Below are 25052 nucleotides of genomic sequence, written 5' to 3'. Positions count from 1 at the left end.
TGGCGTCAAGTGTGACAGCGGTAGTGAGGTTGGCCCAGGATCGGACATTGTTTCATTCTGCTGTGCATGGGGTCGCTATGAGTCGGTTCCTACTGTATGGCACCTGACACCAACAATTTCCTTAGATGTGTTGGCAGGTGATGTTGTTGTTGTTAAGTGCCATCGAGTTGGTTCCGACCCATAGTGTCCCTGTATAGGGTTTCTGAGGAGCAGATGATGAGCTTGAACTGCCGACCTTACAGTCCAAACAGCTTTGTCGTCTGGCGCATTAAGGCACAGCGCCACCTCAGGACTCCAGCAGGTAACAGTTACAGACTAATATTTAGGGTTGTTGGGAAATGCCTTCCCGTCAGTTCAGACTCACAGGTACCTGGTATAGGGTTTTGGAGCCTCATCTTTCTCGCACGTAACAGCTGGAAGGTTTAAGCTGCTGACTTTGTGATTACTGCTTACCTTGCAGCTTCACAGTGCTCCTGATATTTAGGGTAGAAACTATGAATGGCAAGTGATCCTGGTTTTCCATTTGTAGTAGTTACATGTAGTGCTTTACAAAGCAAAAAATTTTGTTTAAAAAAAAAAAAGTGAGCAACTTAAAGCCTTGATTTTCACCCCACTAGGAACAGCATGCACTCTGTGGTTTGGTAGGCATTAGTGTGAAATGTGACTTAGTGAAGTATATTCTCTGGTTTTGTGACTTTGGTCAAGTTCATTTGCCTTTCTCTCCCTCCTTCTCCTCTCTCTGGCTCCCTTCCTACAAGGAGTCATTAAAGGCCTGCCCCATTTCCGTATCTGAAAACGGAAGGTGGTACTTCACAGGGTTTTTGGGGAAATGCAATGCAGAGATAAGATGTTGAAAGCATATATCTATCTTACATTCTTTGTGTAGTTTATGTAACAAGTATTAGACCTGCAGATAGCAAGTGTTCAGTATACTGTAGTTCTTGTGTGATTTAGGCCTCTTGGTTATCAGTGACAACTAGCTTGAGACAGAGGGAGGGCGTGTTGGTTTCATGTGCTGAGCCTGCAGGAAGTTAGCAGTGACAAGTTTCAGGGACTGCTGGAAATGAGGACCCAGCGGCTACCAGGACCCTCCTCACCTCTTTTCTCTTGGTACTTTGTTGATCCTCTTTTGTCTGGCCAGCTTCTTGCACACAGCTAGAAGCAAAACCACCGTCTGTCCCAGCTGCACATCCTCCACTCCTGTCACTAGGAAGGGACTGAACGTTGAGCTCCCTCTTCCTAGGTTCAGAAGTCCTGGGATGCTGGCTAGCCATTGGTGTCCAGATGACAGGACCCAAGGGAACATGACCGCTGCAGTTAGAGCCACATGCTTTGAGAGACACCAAAGAAGGGGACAGATAATCCTGCTGCCATTGCCTTTATCCCTTCCGGGACTCCTGGTGTGGCACTATAGGGTCAGCATTGGACTGTTCACCACAAGGTCCGTGCTTCAGACCTACCAGCTGCTCCTGTACAGGGTTGCTATGAGTCGGCACTTAACAACAAAACAACCTACCTTGCCTCTCATTTGGCCTTCAGAGATGTGCTCAACCTCGGTGGGCTTCCATGTCCTCATTTGAAGTTCTGATGTTCCAGTGAAGTAACAGATGTGGGAGTACTTTGCTTTTAACTTTTATGTAAACAAGTGTATTATTACTGCTATTCCCTTTCCGGCCAAATCTTGATACGCCTTCCAGGGACCTTGGATCCGTGAGGAAGCATGTTTTGCCCACTTGTATTTCTCCTCTGTAAACTTGCTCTTGAAGTAAAATACACATGCAGAAATGCATCCATATCCTGACTGAACTTGTATGGTGTGATGAGTTTTCACAAACTGGACACAGTTGTGCACCCAACACCTGGAATCACAGCCAACAGTGGTAGCCCCCTAAAAGCCCCCGCCTTGTAGCACAGATAGATGTTATACAAGATATATCGAGTCATTACCTAAGAAATCACATGAAAGGCTTAGCAGCATCATGGTTCCATTTCTCACACTGTACTTTCTTAGTAAGAGAGTTTTTAAAAACACAGCTGCCATTATGTTTAATGATATAGACATAAAACTGTTAATACTCTTAAGGAATCCTCAAATTTAAAAGTATTGTCGCACGTTCTTCTGGTCATTTTTGCTTGTAGCATCCACTGAAATGTTTTCTTTCTAACCAAAGTTATAATAACGTGATGTGTTTTCTTCCTTGGTATTGGCTTCTGTTTGCCTGCCTCTCCCTCTCTGAAAACTGGGGAAGGAACCATCTCTGATTGCTCAGGGGTTTTGCCATTTCTTTCCTGTGCAGAAACATGCTAACTGGATAAACTACTTTATCCGTTTCACCCCACCTGGAAGGGCTTTTTGGCTTTATCGAGCGACTTTGCATTTATCCTGAAAGCATGGACTGATCAGATTCTGGAAAGTTCCGATCTCAGAAATGGTTCATTCTCAATGAACATGTTGTCTACTTAGAAAAGCAAAGTCAGTGCTCTTGTGGAGAAGTTTCTCAGTTAACCAAATTTTCTAATATCATTTGTTTTTCTGTTTGTTTTCTCTTTTAGGCTCTAGACCAAGATAGAACAGCACTCCAGAAAGTAAAGAAGTCTGTAAAAGCGATATACAATTCCGGTCAAGGTAAGTGTGTTGCAAAGCAGATAGCATGAATTATTAATAATGGCTCCCTGTTATTTGAGAGATGTTAAGAAGACTCTCTTTTCTCTCTGCCTCTGTTTCCAGAGTCAGAAGGAAAGAAACACTAGTTGGAATAAATATACATATATATTTTTAAAACTTTTTTAATGTGATAAAATATTAAAATCAGCAGTCAAGAAATCAAATGACGTATTGCATTAGGCAAATCTGCACAAGACCTTTTTAAAAGTGTTCAAGAACAAAGATGTCAGCTTGAGGACTAAGGTGCGCCTGACCTAAGCCATGGTATTTTCGATAACCTCATATGCATGCAAAAGCTGGACAGTGAATAAGGAATACCACAGAAGAATTGATGCATTTGAGTTATGGTGTTGGAGAGGAATATTTAAAGTACCACAGGGCTACCAAAAGAACCAACAGATCTCTGTTGAAAGAAGTATAGCCAGAGTGCTCCTTGGAGGCCAGGATGGCCAAAACTTCGTCTCTCGTATGGTCAGAAGGGACCAGTCGCTGGATAAGGATATCATGTTTGGTAAGGTAGAGGGTCAGAGAAAAAGAAGAAGACCCCTAGCGAGATGGATTGGCAGAGTGGCAGCATCCATGGGCTCAAGCGTGGCAACAATTCTGAGGTGGGCCCAGAACCAGGCAGTGTTTCATTCTGTTGTGTATAGGGTCACTATGAGTCAGTACTGACTCGATGGCACCTAACAACAACAACAAAATATTAAAAAGCCACTTGCCAACTCAGTGGTTATTGCTTGTAAAGTTCCGCACATTGATTATGCTTATGATGTTATGCAGCCATTTTCAGGGTCCTTTTTGAATATTCCACCAACAACAACAAAACGTCACTGCCTCTCCCCTGCCTCCTGCCCATGACAGCCACTAGTAATAATCCCTGTACATTTGACTGCGCAGTATAAGTGGAATCACACAGTGTTTGCCCTTGTGTGATTTGCTGATTTCACCTGCGTATCATCTTTTTAAGGTTCATCCATGTCACATCATGTCCCTTAATGGCTGAGTAGTTTTCCACTGTAGGCATGGACCACATTTTGTGTATCTATCTGTTCATCTGTCAGTGACCTTTTAGGTTGCTGGCACCTTTTGCGTTCTTTTGTTGTTGTTGTTGTTTTTAAGGTTTTTATTGTGGCTTGAGTGAAAGTTTACAGGGCAGGTCATCAGTTTTACATTCAACAAATCATACACCTTGTTTCATTACAATGATTATAATCCCCTCCATGTACCATCAATTAACAGTATTTCTCTCTATTCACTTTAGCTTTTTAAAAAAAGACACACACAAAAAAACCACTCAGGAATATATAATAATTTACATCTCCAAAGGGCACATTTTGCAAGTCTGCCTTTCTGCCACTGGCTCTTAGTACCTCTCTTCCCATGAATCTAGAGTCCTCAGCTGCTCCCCCTCTCCATGACCCCATCTCTGCCTCTGTCTCTGGTGTTGCTGCTTCTCTGAATAAGGTCACACATTCTGCTTGTGCTCTTCTCCCTTATGGTCCTAGAGTCCTCTGTTTCTGGACAGTAAGATTAACCACTCCCTGTTTTTGTTACAAAACTTCTATCTTTACGATTGTGATAGTCGCAATTAATCATGATAACAATTATTCACTATTGAATCATATGACTCATCTCCATCTCTTTTCATCATATTCATCTAAACAAGATGAAAACTATTCAGTGGGGTATCTGTCTCCCTCCCCCCACCCCACTCTTAAACTAAACTCCCTCTTAAAAACTTGTAAGCCAGTCACTTTGTGCCTTTATTGCCACCTCATTTTAGGTAGTCAGTGTCTTAAGTTGCCCATCCCTGTCTACCCTGTGTACAGGAGGGATAGCATTGGTACTTGATGTGATGATTCCTTCCCTCTCTGTTGGTATTTAGCATTACTACCTCCAGTGAGTATAGGTCAGGTTCATCACATTGTAGCAACTTACCCTTGTTTCCTTTATCAGAAAAATATATATGTATTTTTTTTGTAATCTTCCTCTAGTCGAGTTCTGATTATCAAGCTATCGAGGCTAGGTCAAATGGGTACTGTCTGCAAGTTTGGGTGTTCTTGTGCGTCTCCCCTCACTTTATATCATCTGAATGCTTCACTCTCAGTTCTAGCCCTCTGTGGCTATGTCCTTGTCCATGGGCTCAAGTGTCCCCAGGTCTCACCATACTTTGGACCAACCAGCCCTTCTCTTCCCTTTCTTATCTCCAGGTCAACAGGAGTCAGTGGACTGTGTTTGTACTCAGCCCATGTCTTCATTGCTGTCTTTCCCCCTCTTCCACTCAGCAGTAGACCCGTGTGGTTGCCAGCAAGCTTACCTGCCTGTTTGTGTATTTCCTTTCAGTTTCAGTCTTAGAGGGGAGTTTGCCCTGAAGAAACTTGATTGCTTGACTTGGTGGCCTCCTGGCGAACAGTTTGCTTATTCTTGTAGTAGCCAGTCATGCTGACATTTTTGTTTGGAGTTTTTCCTGATGATCTTTCTTTGAAGATGTATCTTCTGTTGCTCTAGCTGTAGTGGGAATGTCCTATCTCATAAAGTTCTGAATGGGACTGAGGATTGCCACCTAAGGTCCTATACTCTGTAAAGGCTTTGCAAGAGGCCTATTTTACTGGTCAAGTTCTAGAACCCCTTTAGGTATTCCAGTCAGTTATAGGCTGAAGATGGGCTTACAAGTTTTCTGTAATCTTGGTTCCCAACTTTCCTTTCTATCCCACTCAAGTGTCTATTTTACAATAGTAGGCAAGAGAAACCATTATTCATAAGACAGTCAAGCATTTTAGTATTATTTCCCCTCTTCAAACTATGCCTAGATCCCTGTATTTTAGAGCCCTATTGTTCCAAGGTTGAGCCTGCATCACTATTTACCTCTGTACCACTTATGTCATGCAAACCTGTCTCATTGTTCCCCCATCTATCTTGTTCTTCCACCTCCTCCCCTTTCTTGTATTGTCCTCCCCAACACCCAAACTAAACCCCCTACCCCAACCCCACTGTTGTGGTTACCTTATAGTCCATTAACTCTTCCCTCCATTTAAGACAGTCTATTTTATCCTGACTGTTTCATCACCTGGATCTCTGTTCATCTGTGTTTACCTTCTTTCACATTGTAATTGTTTTGATCATAGACTGACCTCCCAGATCCTCTGTTCTTATAATTTTATTCTGTTTTTGACTCTTCCATTTGTCAGTTGAGTTCAAGGTGATGCTGCCACATACGTCATTCTCTGGTTGTTGTCTGTTCTTCTTGGTTCTCAGTTCATAGAAGTTCCTTTAGGATGTTTTTCATAGCAGGGTTGTCTTGGGCAAATTCCCTTAGCTTCTGTTTATCCTGGAATGTTTTGATTACACCATCATATTTGATTGACAGCTTTGCTGGGTAGAGGATTCTTGGGTGGCAGTTTTTTTCCTTTAAGGGTTTTATATATGTCTCCCCATTGCCTTCTTGCCTGCATGGTGTCTGTTAAGAGATTCAAGCTTAATCTGATTTGCTTGCCTTTGTATGTTACACTTCTCTTTTCCCTAGCTGCTTTCAGGATTCTGTCCTTATCTTTGATTTGGAGAGCTTGATTATTATATGTCTTGGTGATTTTCTTTTAGGGTCTGTCCTTCCTGGGGTTCGTTGAGCTTCTTGAATGCTTATCTTTTCACTTTTCAGGATATTAGGGAGGTTTTCTTCCAGAAGCTCTTCAAGTATCTCCTCTGTGGACTTGTGCGATTCTTCCTGTTCTGGAATGCTGATAATTCTTAAATTATTCCTATTCATATTGTCCAACATGGAATCTTAGGCTGTCTTCAGATTTTCTTTTTTAATCCTTTATTGTGCTTGCTCTTCTAGCTTAGTAGTGTTGAGAGATTTATCTTCTAGCTCACTAGTTCTGGCTTTTATCTCTTCAATTCTACTCCTTTGTCCTTGCAGTGTATTGTCTACTTCTGACATTCTGTTATTAACCATTTGGACCTCTTTCTGTAGGTTTTGGATTGTTTCCAATGCTGTATCTATCTTATTTGATTGTTCCTGTAGCACTTTCCTGACTTCTTGCTTATTTTTCTCGACTCCATTGTATGGTATTTTGGTACATTTTATAATCATTTTTTCTGAATTCCTTCTTAGGCATTTCCAAAGCCTGCCCATTTTCCAGTATGGAATGTAGGTCTACTTCCAGCTTATTTGCCTCAGTCACTTTATCTTGTTTCAGGACATATGCAGATATGGTCATCTGCTTCTGTTTTTTGGGCATCTTCAGGGGTTATCTGTGGTGTTAGTGCATAGATGTGTGTGTAATTGAGTATTTTTTATGCTTTTTCTGTTTGCCTCCAGGTAGATGTGATCAGGAGATGGGCTTCCTTCTCACACTTCTTCCTGAGAAATTTCAAGATGCCACTGTTGGTCATTGTGACATAACTCAGGATTTAATTATCAGCCTATTTCGTTTTTAATCTGCCTGTCCCACTCCACAATCCACATTCAGGACTTTTTCCTAAAGATAAACAGTTCAGGGCTGGCTGTGGCCATTTTGCACTGCCGTTTGGTTTTAAGTGGAAACTGTCACTTTAAATTTTGAGGAGATCTGTGCACATGCATAGTATAACTCTCCAGGGGTGGTGGGGTGTCCACTCACTCAGGCACCCTCTCTAGTCACCAGAATGGGGGTGCGCAGACAGTGAGAGACCAAGTAACAGATTAAAAAAAAAAAAAAATGTCTACACCTTTAACTCCATGGTTCTGTCAGGCATCCGTGGCTTCTCTGATCCTTCCCCCACTTCGTCTCATCCAAGATGGTGGCTCTGGGAGCAGCTGAGCGTCTTGAATTAGAAAGCAATGGATTTCTTGCTTCTGCTACAAATTCCCTTAACTGTAAGCCTTCCAACCTTCTAAATATTCCTTTATATGTGGTTCAGAGTTCTAGGACCATCCCCTGAGCCTGCTTGGTCTGGTATTCTGTGTTGTTGCTGACGAAGCTCCTCACTGCAGTTCTACCCGTTCTGCCATCTTGTTTGTTCTCCACCTATTGGGTTTTGTGAATAGTGCTGTCTCGAACGTTGGTGTATAAGTTGCTGTTTGTTTTCCTAGTTGTAGTGGATTTATTATACATTTAAAAGTTAATAGAGTCATACATAATTTTGTCACTAGTTGCGAGATATTTAAAATATCTTTGTGTGACTGGCTGGCCTGTGATTCAGTTAAACACATGGGTATCTTTTCCTTCTCACGTGTATCTATCCACACGTGTATCTATAACTATTGATAATTAATAGTTGGTGGCAGGCCGGGTGGATGTTAGAGGAAGGGGCAAGGTGACATTCAGATCCTGACATACTTGTCCACTAGAGTTTTTGTCTTTAGGCTAAGGTGATGCCAGGTAGCCCAAGTAATGAAATACCTTAGGTTTGGTCTAGTGGCTTTGTCAACTTGGAAACCAAAGTATGTTATCAGTGGATAAGAAGAAACAAACCAAATTAAGATAACAAAAATGGGCAACCACAGAAAGTCCTGGGCTCCAGTGCCCAGGAAGGTGAGGCTTGGGAAGATGAGGTGTGTTTTGAAGGTCTCTGATTATTGTTTTGTTGTTGTTGTTGCAGCAACAGGTCCTTTACCCTGAGTCAGGTCTTTGATGAATCAGTCACATGCCAGCAAGCCCAGGAGCAGGAGGTAGGAGGGGGTCAGAGAAGAAAAGGGTACACGTGTAGGTTAGGATCCTCCCTCTGCTACTTACTGGCAAGGTGACCTTGATCTGGTCACCTCACTTTTTGAACTTTTGTATTCTTCCCTATAAAACTGGGAAAGTTCTCTCACAGGGTTGTTGATGGGAGTCAAGCGAGCTCATGGCAGGAATGGCTCATGAGCCTGGTGCTCTCTGAAGAGCTGAGTTCCCATCTCACCCAGAAGCACCTTGGAAGAAAGGCCTGGTGGCATGGGTCGCCATGAATCAGAGTGAACTTGACAGAAACTCGTTTGTTCAAAAAGGATAAAGGCTTACCCCACACCATGAGAATTCAGTAAATGCTAGTTCCTATTAATGGTAGTGTCATAATATTATGGCACCAAAGGGAATGTTGAACAAGGCGAAACACAACCCTCATACACTTTGTTTTCCCTCTCCCCCACCATTGGAGCTGGGAATCACTGGTCTTCTTCAAAACCCAAGACCTCAAAACACTCTGTATAACCTTAGATGTCAATACCTTTTGCACACTGGTGCTTGATAACGCTCCCTGATTTCTTTATTTGCAATACAATTCCAGTGTATACTTCTTGTTGTTAAGTGCTGTTAAATCGGTTCCAACTCATAGAGACCCTGTATAGGGTTTACAAGAATGTGTCATTAAGGGAGATAAATGATAATTACCTAGTTGTGTAGTGACCAAGTCTTGACCTATTATATGCCTTGCATTATAAGCTCTACCCTTAGCTTCATTTTAATGGACTCTCACAGTGGAGTAGGCCCTCTGTAGATGTCTGCTCTTTAGGAAGCAGGTAGGGTAGACAGCTAGTAGGTGACACAAGGGGAGCTTGTAAGGTGCTGCTGTTCTGTTTCTTGACCTTTTTGTGTATGGTTACATGGGTGCATTCACTTTTTCATAAATGATCAAATGATACTTTTCTATATGTGTATATATTTATGTATGTATGTACCAATAAAAATACATTTCAGTTGTACATAAAAGTTAGGTTCACTGAAAAATTAGCATTCATTAGGATTTGTAAAAAGAAATAGGGATTTATTAAATAAATAATAGTGTGTTATTGTTAAGTACCATAGAGTTGGTTCCGACTCATAGTGACCCTGTACAGGGTTTCTGAGACTGTAAATCTTTACGGGAGCAGAAAGCCTCATCTTTCTCCCACGGAACAGCTGGTAGTTTCAAACTCCCAACCCTGAGGTTAGCAGCCCGATTCGTAACTACTACGCTACCAGAGCTCCGTACACATTCATTGGAGTCCTAGTGTGGAACTGTGGGTTCATGCACAGGACTACAAAGTTGGTTTGAGCCACAAGGTCGGTGGTTCAAGCTTACCAGCTACTCCTCAGAAACACTATAGAGTCACTCTGGATTGGAACCCAGTCAACGACACTTAGCAAACAACAACAATCGTTATACATTGGGAGCACAATGGTTCAATAGGATAAGCATGGGACCATAAACCACAGGGTTCAAGCCCACCAGTCACTTCACAGGAGAAAGAAGAGGCCTTTTGCTCCCACAAAGTTGTATAACCTTGAAGTCCATCCCTCCAGGGTCTCTCTAAGGATTGTTAAATACTAACTGCTGTGACTGTAACCTCATGGCAGTCTGTCCTCAGGATAACTTTGCTGGTTCCTGGACGGCGGCCCATGGCGTGGAAACGTGCGCCTGAACTCAGCTCCCTCTGGGGTTCTCTCAGCCTGCTGGGGCCTGATAAGTTTCTGCAGTCAGGAAAGCACAGCGTGTACTGGCTGTTACGGTCAAGGTCAGCCCGTATGGGCAGTGCTCAGTGAGTGACATGTGGTGGTGCAGCTCTCTGGTGACACATGCTCTTTGGAATCCAGGCTGGCCTCTTCCAGACCAGCCACCGGAGGTCTGAGGTCTGTGTTCAGTGTGCTTTCCTCATTTCCCCGTTTTCTCACAGCACCTAAGTGACATGAAACCCAGCTGGTAGTCTCTGATTTTAGAAGCATATCTCTATTTCTGGTTTGCAATTATTAGGACCTCCCCCTAAGTGATTTGAATGTTATTATCTTTTTATAAGCTTTATCAGTATTCGTTATAATGAGACGAAGAATAATCAGGAAAATTTATTGAAAAAACTATCCAGTGAAACCGTATTAGTTGGAAAATTACTCTGGAAACTTTTCCTCTACTAGTCCCCATTGTAAGGAGCTCTGGTAGCGTAGTGGTTACGAATCGGGCTGCTAACCTCAAGGTCGGCAGTTCAAAACTACCAGCTGTTCCTCAGAAGAAAGATGAGGCTTTCTGCTCCTGTAAAGGTTTACAGCCTTGGAAACCCTATGCAGGGTCATTATGAGTTGGAACCAACTCCACGGTACTTAACAACAACAACAACAGTCCCCATTGTGTATAAGGACATGTTTTCAAATTCAGTTCAGTGAACTGGTTGACCAAGGAGAAATTTTCCGAGCCATTCACTTTCCCTGTGTTGATTCCTAATTTATGAAATGCAGTGTTAGTTAGATAATTTCCTCTCATGGTCATTGCTATTTCTTTTTCTCACTAGATCACTAATAATACATCTAAAGTAATAGATTACTGCACGCTGGGGAAGATTTAAAATCTATCTGCAATTCTTTGCCTCTCTTTCCTTTTAAGGTCGAGTCTCGTCTCCTGCTTAAATGTAAGCCAGATTAAGGGACATGTGGTTGCGTGATTCCCATGGCCAGGTTATAAAAGAGAGCTCCTTCTGACCCTTTCACTCTTAATGGTCATTTGCTCTGGAGAAAGCCTCCACTATATCATGAGGACAGTAAGATAGGCTTTTCACTGAAAAACATCCACTAACTTGTCAGCAAATTTGCTAACCCCCCATCAGACCTACAGATGGCTGCATCCTTGCTACCATCCTGCTTTGAATTGGAGTGAAACACCTGGGGTCGGAAGAGTAGACGCAGAGTTGGCATTCATAAAGCAGCCCCACCTTGCAGACTTCGATATGTGAATGCCTTAAAGATTGCAGCTGGCTGACTCTGTGTGCTGTGAGAAAGAATGGTGATCTATACTCTGCTCTGATACAGTAGAAGAGTCATGTCTCAAGTTCATATGTGTATGCACCTGGATTTGATGTTCTACTGAAGTTGAAATTAGTGGAGCTGAAAATGTTAATTTTTAAATAGATATGTTAGTGTTACCTTAAGTTCCCTAATTATATTGCTTGTCCTTTCAAATGGAAGTTTCCCAGCTCAGAAGATTCCGGATAGGGATCAGGATTCCACCCATGTTCTTGGGCAATGCAAAGGCTCCACAGGAAGCCTCCTTCACTGGGCAAGTTGTAGCCTCATTTTAAGTATTCAGTCAGTTATAGCCTGAAGATGGACTTAGAAGCTTCCTATGGTGATGTTTCTGGCTATTACTTTCTCTTCCCCTCAAGTGTCTATTTTACAATAGTAGGCAGTGGAAACCAAGATTAAAAGACAGCCAAGCATCTTAACATTATTTCCCCTCTTTTACCCATTCAAACAATGCCTCAATCCCTGTATCTCAGAGCCCTGTTGTTCCAAGATTGTGCATACATCATTATTTACCTCTGTCCCACTTAGCCCATGCAAACCTACCTAACTGTTCTTCCATTCCCCTCACGCTTCTTGTGTTTTGCCCCCACCCCCAGCACCCAAACTATCCTGTGCTCCACCTTCTCCTCAGTTCCCTCACCCCAACCCATATACTTTGATAACCAGCAAAGAATTTAGTTTTCCCCCCTTTCGGTGTGGGTACTTTTTCATAAGCTTTTACAATAATGGTCCTATGCAGTATTTCTTATTTTGTAACTGACTAAATTCACTCAGCATGATGTCCTCAAGGTTCATCCATGTTATGCAGTGGCTTGAAGCTTCCTTGTTATTCTTCAAGGTAGCATAATATTCTGTTGTGTGTACGTACCAAAGTTTGTTTATCCATTCTTCAGTTGATGGGCACTGTGGCTGTCTCCATCTTTTTGCTATTGTAAATAGTGCTGCTGTGAACAGTGTGCATATATCTACTCGTGTTATGACTCGTATTTCTTGTGGGTAAATACCAAGTAGAGGAATTGCTGGATCGTAAGGTATTTCTATTTCCAACTTTCTGAGGAATCACCATAGTGTTTTCCAGAGAGGTTGGACCATTTTGCAATCCCACCAGCAATGCAGGAGCATCCCAGTCTCTCCGCATGCTTGCCAGCATTTATTGTCCGCTTCTTTTTTGAACTTTGTTGTTATTGCTCATGTGAGATGGTATCTCATTATTGTTTTTATTTGCATCTCTCTAGTGGCTAATGATCATGAACATTTCTTCATGTGTGTTGGCTGCCTGGATCTCCTCCTTGGTGAAGTGTCTGTTCATGTCCTGTGCCCATTTTTTAATTGGTTTATTTGTCTTTTTCTTGAAGAGGTGAGACTATAAATCTTGGTAAGAACAGACAGCTTCATCTTTCTCTTGCTGCCATGCAGTTAGCGGTCCAGTGCTCAACCCACAGAAAATCCTCTGGAGTACTTTTACACTTAACACATGAAACCACAAGTAACAAATACATGTGTGTACTTTTTCTTAGGGATAGAGCTCTGGTAGCGTAGTGGATTGAACTGGACTGATAATCAAAAGATCAGCAGTTCAAATCTACCAGCTGCTTTGAGGAGAAAGATGAAACTGCTTCCATAAAGATGTATAGCCTCAGAAGCCCCATCCAGAACTGACTTCTCAGCACACCACCACCAACCAATGCCCAGTACATTCTTCCTACCAGGTTACTATGTGTATTCTTAAAGTATGTGTGTATGTGTTTTGTTTTACTCAAATCAAAATGTATATTTTAGTATTATATGATGGCTTCTTTATAATTCTATGCCAGAATTTGTTGGGAATAAGTTTTTGTTTATTGGTAACACATGGTCTCTAGAAATCTCTAGATTTCCAGTCTGAATGTTGGACTCCTTAGTCTTTTCATTTGAGTTGATAAAAGAATGGTGTTAGTTAATGTCAAATTGGACAATGGTATGTAATTTGATCAAAAGAATACGTTGTGAGTGTCTTATTACCAAAATAGAGCTAATCGTCAGTAACACTTTCATAGAGTTCCCAGCCTTCATTTTCTCATTGCCTTGTCCCTGGCCCCCTCCCCCTCACTTCTTTTTTAGTTAGAATTATGTGCAGAAATTTCATAACAGCATTTGTGGTTTTTAAAGCAAAATTAATACATGGTATTTTCCCAAGAGTTTCATTTCATTAATTTCTCTATTTTAAGAAGCAGCCTGTGGAGCTAGAAGAAATAGTTTTTAAGGTAAAGTACGAAATTCGTCAGTGTGCATAGAAAGTGAATGTTTTTGTATCCAAGCAACTTCAGATCATTTTATCTGCAGTTAAACATTTTCTTAAATTAGATGGCACAGTGTGAAGTGAACTAAGTAGAGTTGGCCATCAAGTTTGGTCTCTTACCTGTGGTGTCACCTAATGCTAATTTTAATCCTTTGGTTTTAATGAAGGAAAAAATGTTCCTAATAGAGTAGATGTTGTTGTTGTTGTTAAGTGCCTTCGAGTCAAAGCCAACCCATAGCGACTCTGTACAGGGTTTCCGAGGGTGTAAATCCTTACGGGAGTAGAAAGTCTCATCTTTCTCCCGTGGAGCGGCTGGTAGTTTCGAACCACTGACCTTAAGGTTCGCAGCCCGATTCGTAACCACTACGCTACCAGAGTAGATAAGAGATAAAATATTGACTCTAAAAAACAAATATGGACAAAATTCCTGGAAGTATACAAAGAGTAAGTGGTCTTTATTTAGGACATTTTCTCTTTCTAGCTGATTGAAAGTCACCATTCGTTCCTTGGAAAGAGTCACAATGAGTTGGCACCAACTCGATGGCACTTAACAACAGTTGATTTCTGAATTTGTGCTTAATAACCTGATTTTTAAAATAATTTTGAAATAATGTAAGCTTGTTAGTGTAAGTGTTTAGGTGAAAGCTTTAGATAATAGTTCTATGGATTCCTTTGGTGGTGGTGGTGGTGGTGGTGATTTTGAGCAAGTTCTAAACTGCTTACTTTGGGACTTCAAGGCATTCTGCTTTCTTAACCTTCTTACTGGTTAAGGGATGTAAAGAAATTAAAACAAATCTGTTCATTCAAGCAAGTCAAGGAAGACAGCTTCTTCCAAAGAAAATGTTTTCATCTAGGAGAAGGTTGTACTCAAATTTTTGTTGTTGTTGTTAGGTGCCTTTAAGTTGGTTCCAACTCCTAGTGACTGTGCGCACAGCAGAAGGAGATGCTGCTTGGTCGTGTGCCATCCTCACAGTTACTGTTACGCTTGAGCCCATTGCTGCTGCCCTGTGCCAGTCCATCTCTATGGGGGTCTCCCTCTTTTTCACTGACTCTCCACTTTACCAAGCTTAATGTTCCTATCCAAGGACCCGTCCCTCCTGATAACATGTCCACCGTACGAAAGATAAAGTCTCACCATATACTGACTTTTAAGGAGCATTCTGACTGGACTTTTTCCAACACAGATTTGTTTGGTTTTCGGGCAGTCTATGGTACTTTTAATATTCTTCTCCTACACCATAACTTAAGTGCATCAATTCTTCTATGGATTCCATATTCATTGTCCAATTTTCAGATGCATATGAGGCTATTAAAAATACCATGGCTTGTGTCAGGAACACCTTGATCCTGAAAGTGACATCTTTGTTCTTGAGTATTCTAGGGACCGTTTATTTCTCAGTGTAGGAGATGCTGGTATTGACATGTTTGCCATAGAAAATTCAGGTCAGTCACGTCTCTTTTTAAGCCTTTTTATTGTTTATGCTCTGAGCCATGTGGTGCGCTCTGGGGTTCTCATTTCCGTATTGTCCTTACTCTGCCATGTGCTCTTTTCGTGAGTTCTGTGGTGGTTTTGTGGGTGTGTGCGTCCTGTACAGTGCGGGAGTTGAGACCTACCGGCAGTCACGGTGGACTCCCAGGTGGAGAGCTGGGCTGGGATTTCTGCTCTGGCCAAAGAAGTGACTATTTCCTAACACCCCCACAGGTTATTGCTGAGTCCATCCCGACGCATGGACTTGTGAGTCCTAGGGTCTGTCACGACTGACCTTTCAGACGTCAGTGATCAAGTCTTTCTTTCAGTGTGCTTCTGCGTGGGCTCAAACCTCAGTGAGCAGCCGAGCACATTAACCATCGGCTCCACCCAGGGACTCTGCTTCAGTTTTCAAGACCCCAATTTTCTTATCTATGAAATGGATGACAAACCCTACCTTTTCTACTTAAGGGTCCCTGCATAGCTCAAGTGGCTAAGTGCTTGACTTTTAACTGAAAGATTGGCAGGTGCCCACCCAGAGGCACCTCAAAGACAAGGATGGCAATCTGCTTCCAACAGGTTACAGCCTGGGAAAGCTGTGGAGAGCAGTTCTCCACACACACAGGGCTGCTGTGCATGGAATGGACTTGCCACCAAGGAACCACAAAAGCAGCCCTGCCTATTTGTGATCCACCACTGAGTCAATTCTGATTCATAGCCAACCTAGAGGATTTCTGAATCTGTAGATTTTTGTGGGAGCAGACAGCCTCATCTTTTTCTCCCAAGGAGCAGCTAGAGGGTTTAAACCACCAACCTTGTAGTTAACAGTCCAGTGCTTATCCTACAGCACCACCCTCCTAAGACGTCTTTGGTGATTGCAAAGTGACGTAAAAATAACTTTTGTAGACTAGCATATGCTATACTTACCTTAAGGTGTCCAACAAATTCTGAATTTCACCTTCATGCTAAGCATTAGATATGACTGCTTTGGGCCCCTGTGTACACCTGTGCTTCCACCCCACGAGACTGACTGCCCTGCACAAGGGCGAGAAGCTTGGCCTTTAGTCTGAACGTTCTGGAATCAAGGATCGCTTTATGATCGAAGCTGAGCACAGGCAGAATCCCCAAATCATGAAAAGGTTCAGAACCATTGATGGGTATAATGGCAGTACACAATGCATTATATGCATGTACATCAATAACTTATTGACTACACTGGTTGTGGTGGTGGTTGTGTGCTGTTGAATTGATTCTGACTCCTAGCGACCCTGGTTTCCGACGCTGTAAATCTTAATGTGAGCAGAAAGCCTCATCTTCCAGGTGACTGGTGGATTCTAACTGTTGACCTGGCAGTTAGCAGCCCAACTCATAACCCACTAACTATGCCAGCAGGCTCCAGTAAACACATTAATAAGTACATAAATACCATAATACATAAATAGGTTATTAAACACTCATAAAAACGCCAACCTTAACTGTCATCGAGTCAATGCCAGCTCATAATGACCCTGTGTAGGGTTTCTGAGGCTGTAAATCTTTACAGGAGCAGAATCTAGTGCTTGCCCTATGGTGCCACAAGGGCTCTTCAAATTTGTTGTTGTTGAATCAGTTCTGACCCATAGCCACCCTGTATAGGGTTTGCAAGGAACAGCTGGTGAGTTTGAACTGCCAACTTTGTAGTCTGGCGCATTAACGCACAGCGCCATACCTCAAATAAGTTGTTTGTTATGTGCCGTTGAGTTGGTTCCGACCCATAGTGACCCTACATAGGGTTTTCGAGGAGCAGCTGGTGATTGAACCACCAACCTTGCAGTTCAAATGGCTTTGCAGTCTAACACATCAACCCAAAGTTCCACACCAGCACTCCACCTCAAATATGAGGATCTATTAAATACCAACAGAAAATCAAGCCCACTGCATCAGGCTGATTCTGACTCATAGTGACACTGTGTGGGGTTTCCAAGGCTGTAGATCCTTATGGGAGCAGAAAGCCTCATCTTTCTCCCTTGGAGTAGCTGGTGAGTTTGAACTGCTCACTCTGGGGTTGGCAGTCCAGTGCTTGTTCTATGGCACCAGCACAGCACTTATTAGAAATCTGTATGACCAGAAGTAGGTGGGAGAGCCCCAGGGTGGATGCTGTCAGCTGGGGCCAGGCCCTCTCTAGGCTGCCTCACTTACCATCAGGAGAGCCCCAGAAGGTTGTAGTTCATCCATATAGGGCCCGTGATGGTGCTGTGGTTAAGCACACAACTGATGATAGGTCAGTGGTTCAAAGTCCAAGGGAGAAGGATGTAAAGACCACAGCCTTAGAAAGCGTATTGCTTTGCTGTGAGGCGGAATCAACTATAAGGCACAACACCACCAAGAAAACGCCTTTGTTTATAATTGAAGTGCTTTTGGAAGGAATAAGCGATGGACCCAAGGCCACAGACCTAACACCTTAAATGTCCTATGTATCACATTGTAGGCTCCTGATGAAAGTTTGTGAATTAGTAGTAAAATGTGGGGCCTTTTCACAGTTCTAAATTACACGTATTTCTAAGAATGAGGCGTTTGTGGTTCCATGGTAGAATTCTCATCTCGCATGTGGGAACCCTGGTAAATCCCAGCCTGTGCACCTTATATGTAGCCAGCATCCATCAGGTTTAAGTGGCACTTTCACACTAACATGGACTACAAAGAAAGGTCTGGGAATCGAATACCCAAATCTGCCGCTGACCTTCATTCAGATCGTCCATTGTGTGTGGGGTCATCGCAACTCGGTGCTGACGAAAGAACATTTGTAAGTAGGCTTGGCTAAAGTGGGGACAGGCAGTCACACTGTGGAAGGCTGAAGTGGGAGAGGAATTAGCCATCTCCTTTGCAGCTTTTCTTTGGGGCCCAGTCACAAAGCTTAAAAAGTACCCAGAGTGTCATGTGCATTTCATCTTGCAGACAGGAAGCCTGGAGGATGGGGCCAGGAGCGAGAGCCTTTCTGTTTCTGCTCCAGTATTAAGGGTTGTTGAAGTGCTGAGTAACCGCCCAGCGGTTTGCTAGTTACTGGTGTTGTCAGGGTTGTGAAAATGATACTCCAGGGGCTGGGGCAGGTTCATTCATGGGGAGGCTTGACTAGGAGTCTGAAAAAACAAACCCAAATTCAAAATGACCTTCAAAAATGAGACGAATGCATCATCCCAAATGTCATGGAGAAAAGCAACTAAAGACAAAATAAAAACTGCCCAGGGTTTCCTGCCTCCAAGGACTTCACCTCCTTTCTTCTTCACCAGGGACCTGCACAGTGAGTGGTGCTGGGAACAGATGAGGAAACTGAGGCTCAGGACAATGAAAACAACTTTCTCATCATCAAGTAAATGTTACATCCAAACTAGTAAACATCACATCTAGGAAAATCAAGATCCAGCCACTATCCCCCAATAACATGGTGTCTTTAAATCACGGCAAGTAGCTTGCAGGGCCTCGGAATAAGCAGTGCTGCTTGTATGGGCTGGTGTACCATAAAGGACCTATCTATGTTCCAATCTGACCAGGAACAGAATGAAGGGCCAGTAAAAGCAGTTGCCAATGAGTGAATTCAGAATAGAACTGCATTCCACAGGCTTTTCAATGACTGACCTTATACAGGCAGATCACCAGATCGTCTTCTGTGTTGATTAAGGGTCTTTCTTGAGTGGATTTGAAATTCCAAACTTGCAGTCAGTAACCAAGTGCTTAAGTATTTGTGTTACCTTGCAGTCTTGGAGTGGCATTGTAGCCACAAGGCTGGTGGTTCAAAACCACCTGCCGCTCCTCAGAAACCCTGTACAGAGCGACAGGGTGGCTGTGAGTCTGAACCAACTGGACCGCGCCTAGCAACAGCAGAGGCTCTGTTGGTTTTAAAGTGCCGTCTTGTTGATTCCAACTCAAAATGCCCCTGTACAGGGTTTCCGAAACTTTCGATCTTTGTGGAAGCCGAAAGCCCCATCTTTCTCCTGTGGAGCAACTAGTAGGCTTGAAGTGCATTGTAGTCCATGACTTATCCTACAAAGCCAACATACCCTCCATACAGAAGGAAGGCAGTGCTGTTAAAACCTGGTTCTAGACTGCAGCCAGTGAGAGGCCAGCGCCCCATACAGACTCCCTGTATCTCTAGACTAGGCACCAGAAAGGTTTTGTTCAGAGATAGCTGCGGGATGAGTGAGTGAAACAGGCTCCTTCTGACCACTGTTGGCTCGTACTAGAACGTTTTCAGTTTTTAACCTCTGCTGGTCCTCCTTGGATTTTCCAAATAAAATACTGAATCAGTAATACAAGAAGACTTTTAAAACATGTAAAATACAAGGAAAACCAGTGTTTTGAGCACCTGCACTCTCACAGTCCAGATTCATGAGAAGAGCCTCCCCTCCCTTCTCCGGCCCCTAGCTCCCCTCCTGGCCCAGCCACTTCTCCCCACTCAGAGGCAAGCACTTTCGGAAGCTGTGTTTACTGCTGATTTACTTTTCTTTATAGTTTTACTACAGATAGTTGTATTCCCTAAACAGTGGGAAAGTAAGTACAAAAGTATTGCTATCAGGATTCCAAGTTCACAAAAGCACAGGCTTATTCCAAACAAAATGTGATAACTATGTCTATGAGAGCGGCGGATGGCTGCAGATAAGTTCTCTCAGTAATATACTTGTTTTAGTCTAATTGTTGTTAAATGCCACTGAGTCAGTTCCAACTCATAGTGAACCCTGTACTGTATAGGGTTTCTGAGGAGCGGCTAGTGATTTTGAACCACAAACCTCGTGGTTCAAACCGACCTTACAATCCAGTGCTTATCCAAAGGCCCAGTCAAAACAATGGCTTCTGAGGGGGCTACTGGGCCAGTTCATTCAAGACAGAGAGGTCAACTTAGAAGGTGATGTTGTTTCTAGGTGCCATCGAGTCAGTTCCCACTCAGAGCAGCCCTGTGCACAACAGAGAGAACACTGCCCATCTTGCACCATCCTCACACTTGTTGCTACACTTGACCATTTGCTGCAGTCACTGTTGCAGTCCATCTTAACTGGATTTGTTTCCCTCTTGTTCACTGACCCTCCACTTTACCAAGCATGATGTCCTTCTCCAGGGACTGGTTGCTCTTAATAACATGTCTAAAATATAAGAGACAAAGTCTGGCCGTCTTGGCTTCTAAGGAGCATTCTGGCTGTACTTCTTTCAACAAAGATTTATTTGTTGTTCTGGCAGTGTATAACACTGTTATGGCATCTTTTATTATTACTATTATTTTAAAAAGGTAATCTTGATCATATGAAGGTTTATTAAGAAGAAGTTTCAAGAAAACTGAAAACGGTATTAGTCAGAAAAGGGCCAGGGAAGTTGCCCCTTTGAGGATTTTGTTAAGAAACCTTACTCCATCAAGCCTCCATCTCTGGTCTGGCCCATTCAGATTTCTTTTTGCTCAAAATTAAATAACTTTAAAATTTTAAATAACTTTTAAAAGGAATATAGTATGAATCCTTGAAGAAAGGCAAAACTGCCTTTTTTTAAAAAAAAAAAAAACGAAACAGAAAACTGCCTCTTTGGTGTGGTGCAAATTGAAGTGTGCCAGATTCTTCAGGAAAGGGTTAGAGAGATGGGAACAGCACCCTCCGAAGTGTACAGACCTAGTGAGAGAACATTGTGAGAAACAGCTTCACATTTTGGCATTTTCGCTTAATAAACATTTTTGTGATCTTCTAGCAATACTTTTTTATCTGCCCCCATATATGTCTACCTCAGAGTAGAGAAGTTTTAGGCCATACAACTAAACCAGACTCACTGCCATCAAGCTGATTCCGACTCGTTGTTGTTAGGTGCCATCGAGTCGGTACCAACCCATAGCAACCTTATGCACAGCAGAATGAAACACAGCTCGATCCTGAGCCAACCTCACTACTATTGCCACGCTTGAGTCCATAGATACTGCTACTTGGCCAATCTATCTCATTGGGGGTCTTCCTCCTTTTCTCTTTTTCTCTGACCCTCCACCTTACCAAACATGATAGACTGCTAACCTCAAGGTTGGTGGTTCAAACCCACCAGCGGCTCCTTGGAAACCCTATATAGGGTCACTATGAGTTGGAACGTAGTCAACAGCACTTAACAACAATACGCAATAGATGAGATGGAATGCTTTTTCCTGTGTTCTTTGCCATTTGAAAGGTCATCCTTCGGAAGCCCTGTTATAGATAGCTTGCCTACTTTTCTGTGGACTTTTTTGTCTTTTTCTGATTGTAAGAGGACAGTAGTTTGGCAACCATCTTATTTTCCGTTTGTGGTTTGGTGATTGTTGTCCTCTCCTTTTGGTGTCTACTGATGAACCTAACATGTTTGTTTGCGTTTTCTTTTCTACCCTCTCTTCATTCTGCTCCCTCTGGGCTGTGTCCTGACCCAGCAACTCATCTGAGCAGCTCACCAAGTGAGATGGCAAGGAGCACTGGGGACAGCCCTTCCCTAACCCCGTGTGTTCTCTGCATAGGCCCATGCCAGTTTCTCCATGACCAGATTCCTGCCTTTCCCATGGAGAGGTACCCTGGAGTAATTAAAACCCATTGCCAACGAATCCCTTCGGACTCATAGAGACCTTGTGGAAGGGACTCAATAGAACTGCTCCACAGGCTTTCTAAGACTAAATCTTCTCAGGAGCAGACGGCCTCATCTTTCTCCCACAGTGTCTAGTGGGTTGGAACTGTCGACCTTTTGGTTAGCAGCTGAGCACTTAACCACTGTGCCACCACAACTCCTTTATTACCTGTCTGCTGTGAGAACAGGTTCCTTCATTGGGAGCCTGGTGTATTCCTTGGTGCTTATTCACGTGAACACTGGCCCCCAAACTAGAATGCTACCTGTTTGTTTTTTCAGTGTGCAATTACCTTTTGTCATTCTTACCTCCATTCTACTTGTTACATAACTATTCGTTCTTACAGATTTAGCATCAAAGAATTTGCAGACACATAAAAACTACCACAACTAATCAATTATCTTCTCTTGTTAAACCTAATCTCTGCCTTCTAAACTTTGTCTGTGTGCTCATTTATTTATCAAATATTAAAGTGGGTACTTATTAGAGACCTTGCAAATTAGCAATATATTTTCATACAGAGGGAAAAATAGAATCCTTCCTTATTCCATAGAAATAAATCCATTACAGACAGATTAAAGACTTAAATGTTAGAGAGTAAAACTAAACCAACTAATTAGAAGGTTTAGGAACATACTTGAAATAAAAATCGAGCTCTTTCCTCATTACATTTGGACTGAAACACAAAAACTCAACATTAGAAGGTTTAGGAACATAAGCAAAGCACCAAACACAAGCCATTTAGGTAAAAATATCTAAATTTAACCATGTGAGATTTTAAATTTTACAACATAATTGAAGTTGAAGGGCAAACGGATAGAATATTTGCAACACATATAACAAAAGATTACTATCCCTAATATAAGATAGTCCTGTATTTAGTAGTCTAGTGTTTAACCTACAGTGCCACACTAGAACTCCCAAAGCTTGTGTGGGGTAATGTTAAAAAGTTAGCCCTTTTTATTTTAACCCACCTCTATGATTTATGCCATATATTACATGACTTTATTATTACAGTTATAACTCAGTATCTTTTATATACCTGGCCCATGCTTGCTTGCTGATAAGTAAATATGTTTTGAAGGAAGGAGAGCTGACAAGAAACTGGAATGCTTGAATATTTCACTGAGCCCTCACTATGTGCCAGGCCCAGAGCTGGGAACTGGATATGTGGTTAGTGAGTTGCTGTTTAGTAAGTTCCAGTTTTTGGTGACCGTATGTGTGCAGAGTACAACTGCTCCAAGGTTTTCAAGACTTTGGCCTTGCAGAAGCAGATCACCACACCTGTCCTTTGAGGTGTCTCTCAGTGGGTTTCAACTGCCAACCTTTCAGGTACTTGTCAATCTCTGTGAACCCGGGCTTTGCAAGAGGCCAAGGAAGGAGTGAATGACAAGCTCACATAGGAGGTTACACTTGAATTCGAGCTTGAACTAGGCAAGGAATCCAGGCAGTGATGTGTGCTAAGGCCTAGAAGTCTGGGCACTTGGGTAGTTGCATGACTGGAGTGGAGTCATGTATGTCCTGCAGGCTTGTCTAAGTTCGTGAAGTTAAATGATAAATGCACGTTGCTTTGGACTCTTGGCATGGGTGAGAACTTACATAAAAGGTCCTGGAGGAGAAGCTAGGCTCCTGGGACCAAGAGCATGGGAATCAAAAGAAGTACAACTCACCTAAGAGTGAGGGATGAGGCCTGAGGCCTAGCATTCCATAACAGCCCATGTAGGCAAGGCATTGGATAAGACACATCACAGGCTCCACTCACCTATTTGCTGTACTAACCTTAGTAGGTCTGTATTTATGCAGTGAAGAGACAGTAGATAATCACCCTGCAACAACACTTTGTAAATGGATTAAGTGAGACCTGATCCACCTTGTGCTATGTATCATAGAGCCTTCAAACAGATTCTGTCTGATATCCAGTAACATCAGAATAGCAACCTTCAGTGTCATGGTGAATGAAAGTAACCAAAGTAAAGTATTTTTTAGCTTGCCGTGTGTTTTTATAGACATGATCACATTTCACATAAGAAACTGAGGCCACTAGAAGTTAAGTACCTTTTCCAAGGTTTCACCACATGGCTGCTCAGAACCAGAGTGGGGATTCGAACCCAGGTTTCTTTGCACCTTCACCTGTGTTCCCCATCACACCGTGCCTATATAAGCATCAGGCTGTGCCTGAATGTGGTTGATGATGCTCTGCATGATGGAGCTATTACTAGTGCTCTGAAGGCCTTGTTCTCATTCAGCAGAGAGAATCCTTGTACATTAACATGCTTTCTGTTTTTGTTGTTTTCCCAAAAGAGTTTTTTACATTAATTTTGACACCTTTACCTCTTAGCGCCCAGTCTCCAAAAGTAGTCAGGGTAAAGGTTAATAGACTTGTTTTATAGATGACCCAGGATCATGCAGTAGACGCTAGAGGAGTGGCCTAGATTTCCCGGTTCCCCCATCTCTGAGTACCTGACTTACATGAGAAGGCATGTAAGGGTTCAAACACTTAACTGAGCAGGATGAGTAAGATCATATGCTTTGGAGACAGTGCCTGTCATCATTACTTACTACCGATGACCTCGGACAACTTCCCTAACTTCTCCAAACCAGTTTCTGCATCTATAAAGTGGGGGGATCACATTGACATGTTAGTATGAGATGATGCCAGAAAAACTTAGCGTAGTCCCTGGCACCATCAGTAATCAAAAGTTTTAACTGTAATTGCAACATTGAAGGATTCTATGGGCAGAATATTGAATGATATGGAAAGCATCAAAAGAAGATGGAAGGAATACACATAGTCATTGTATCAAAAAGGAATAATGGATATTCAGCCATTTCAAGAGGTGTAGCATACAATCAAGAACCAACGATATTGAAAGAAAAAGTCCAAGGTACACTGAAAGCATTGACAAAGAACAAGGTCCAAGAATTGATGGAATACAAATTGAAATATTTCAGTAAACTGATGCAGCACTATAGTGATTCACTCATCTATGCCAAGATACTTGGACGACTGCTGTCTGGCCAACTGACTGGAAGAGATCCATATTTGTGCCCATTCTAAAGATAGGTGACTCAATGGAATGTGGAAATCATCAAACAATGTCACTAATATCGCATGCAAGTAAAATTTTGCTAAAGATAATGCAACAATGGCTGCAACCATACATTGAAAGAGAACTTTCAGAGGTTCAAGCTGGATGCAGAAGAGCATGTGGAAATGAGGTATATCGTTGCTGGCGTCAGGTGGATCTTGGCTGAAAGTGGGGAATACCAAAAACATACCTGTGTTTTATTGACTATGCAAAGACTTTCTCAGTGGTGTGGATCATGACAAGCTATAG

At 42.5% G+C, this 25052-nt stretch overlaps 1 protein-coding gene across 1 annotated transcript in view; it reads left to right on the top strand.

The window, feature by feature from the left end:
• Window positions 1-25052, top strand: part of ASAP1 (ArfGAP with SH3 domain, ankyrin repeat and PH domain 1) — a 306393-nt gene that overhangs the window by 139031 nt on the left and 142310 nt on the right. Inside the window, exon 2 of the mRNA XM_006830709.1 lies at window positions 2554-2626. Within this exon, the coding sequence (XP_006830772.1) occupies window positions 2554-2626 (73 nt within the window). The remainder of the gene's footprint in view (window positions 1-2553; window positions 2627-25052) is intronic.

The sequence above is a fragment of the Chrysochloris asiatica genome, unplaced genomic scaffold (genome assembly GCF_000296735.1).
Source record: "Chrysochloris asiatica unplaced genomic scaffold, ChrAsi1.0 scaffold00001, whole genome shotgun sequence".
Lineage (NCBI taxonomy): Eukaryota > Metazoa > Chordata > Mammalia > Afrosoricida > Chrysochloridae > Chrysochloris > Chrysochloris asiatica.
Note: the sequence above shows the minus strand (reverse complement) of the source record. Positions and strands in the feature narration are given on the sequence as shown.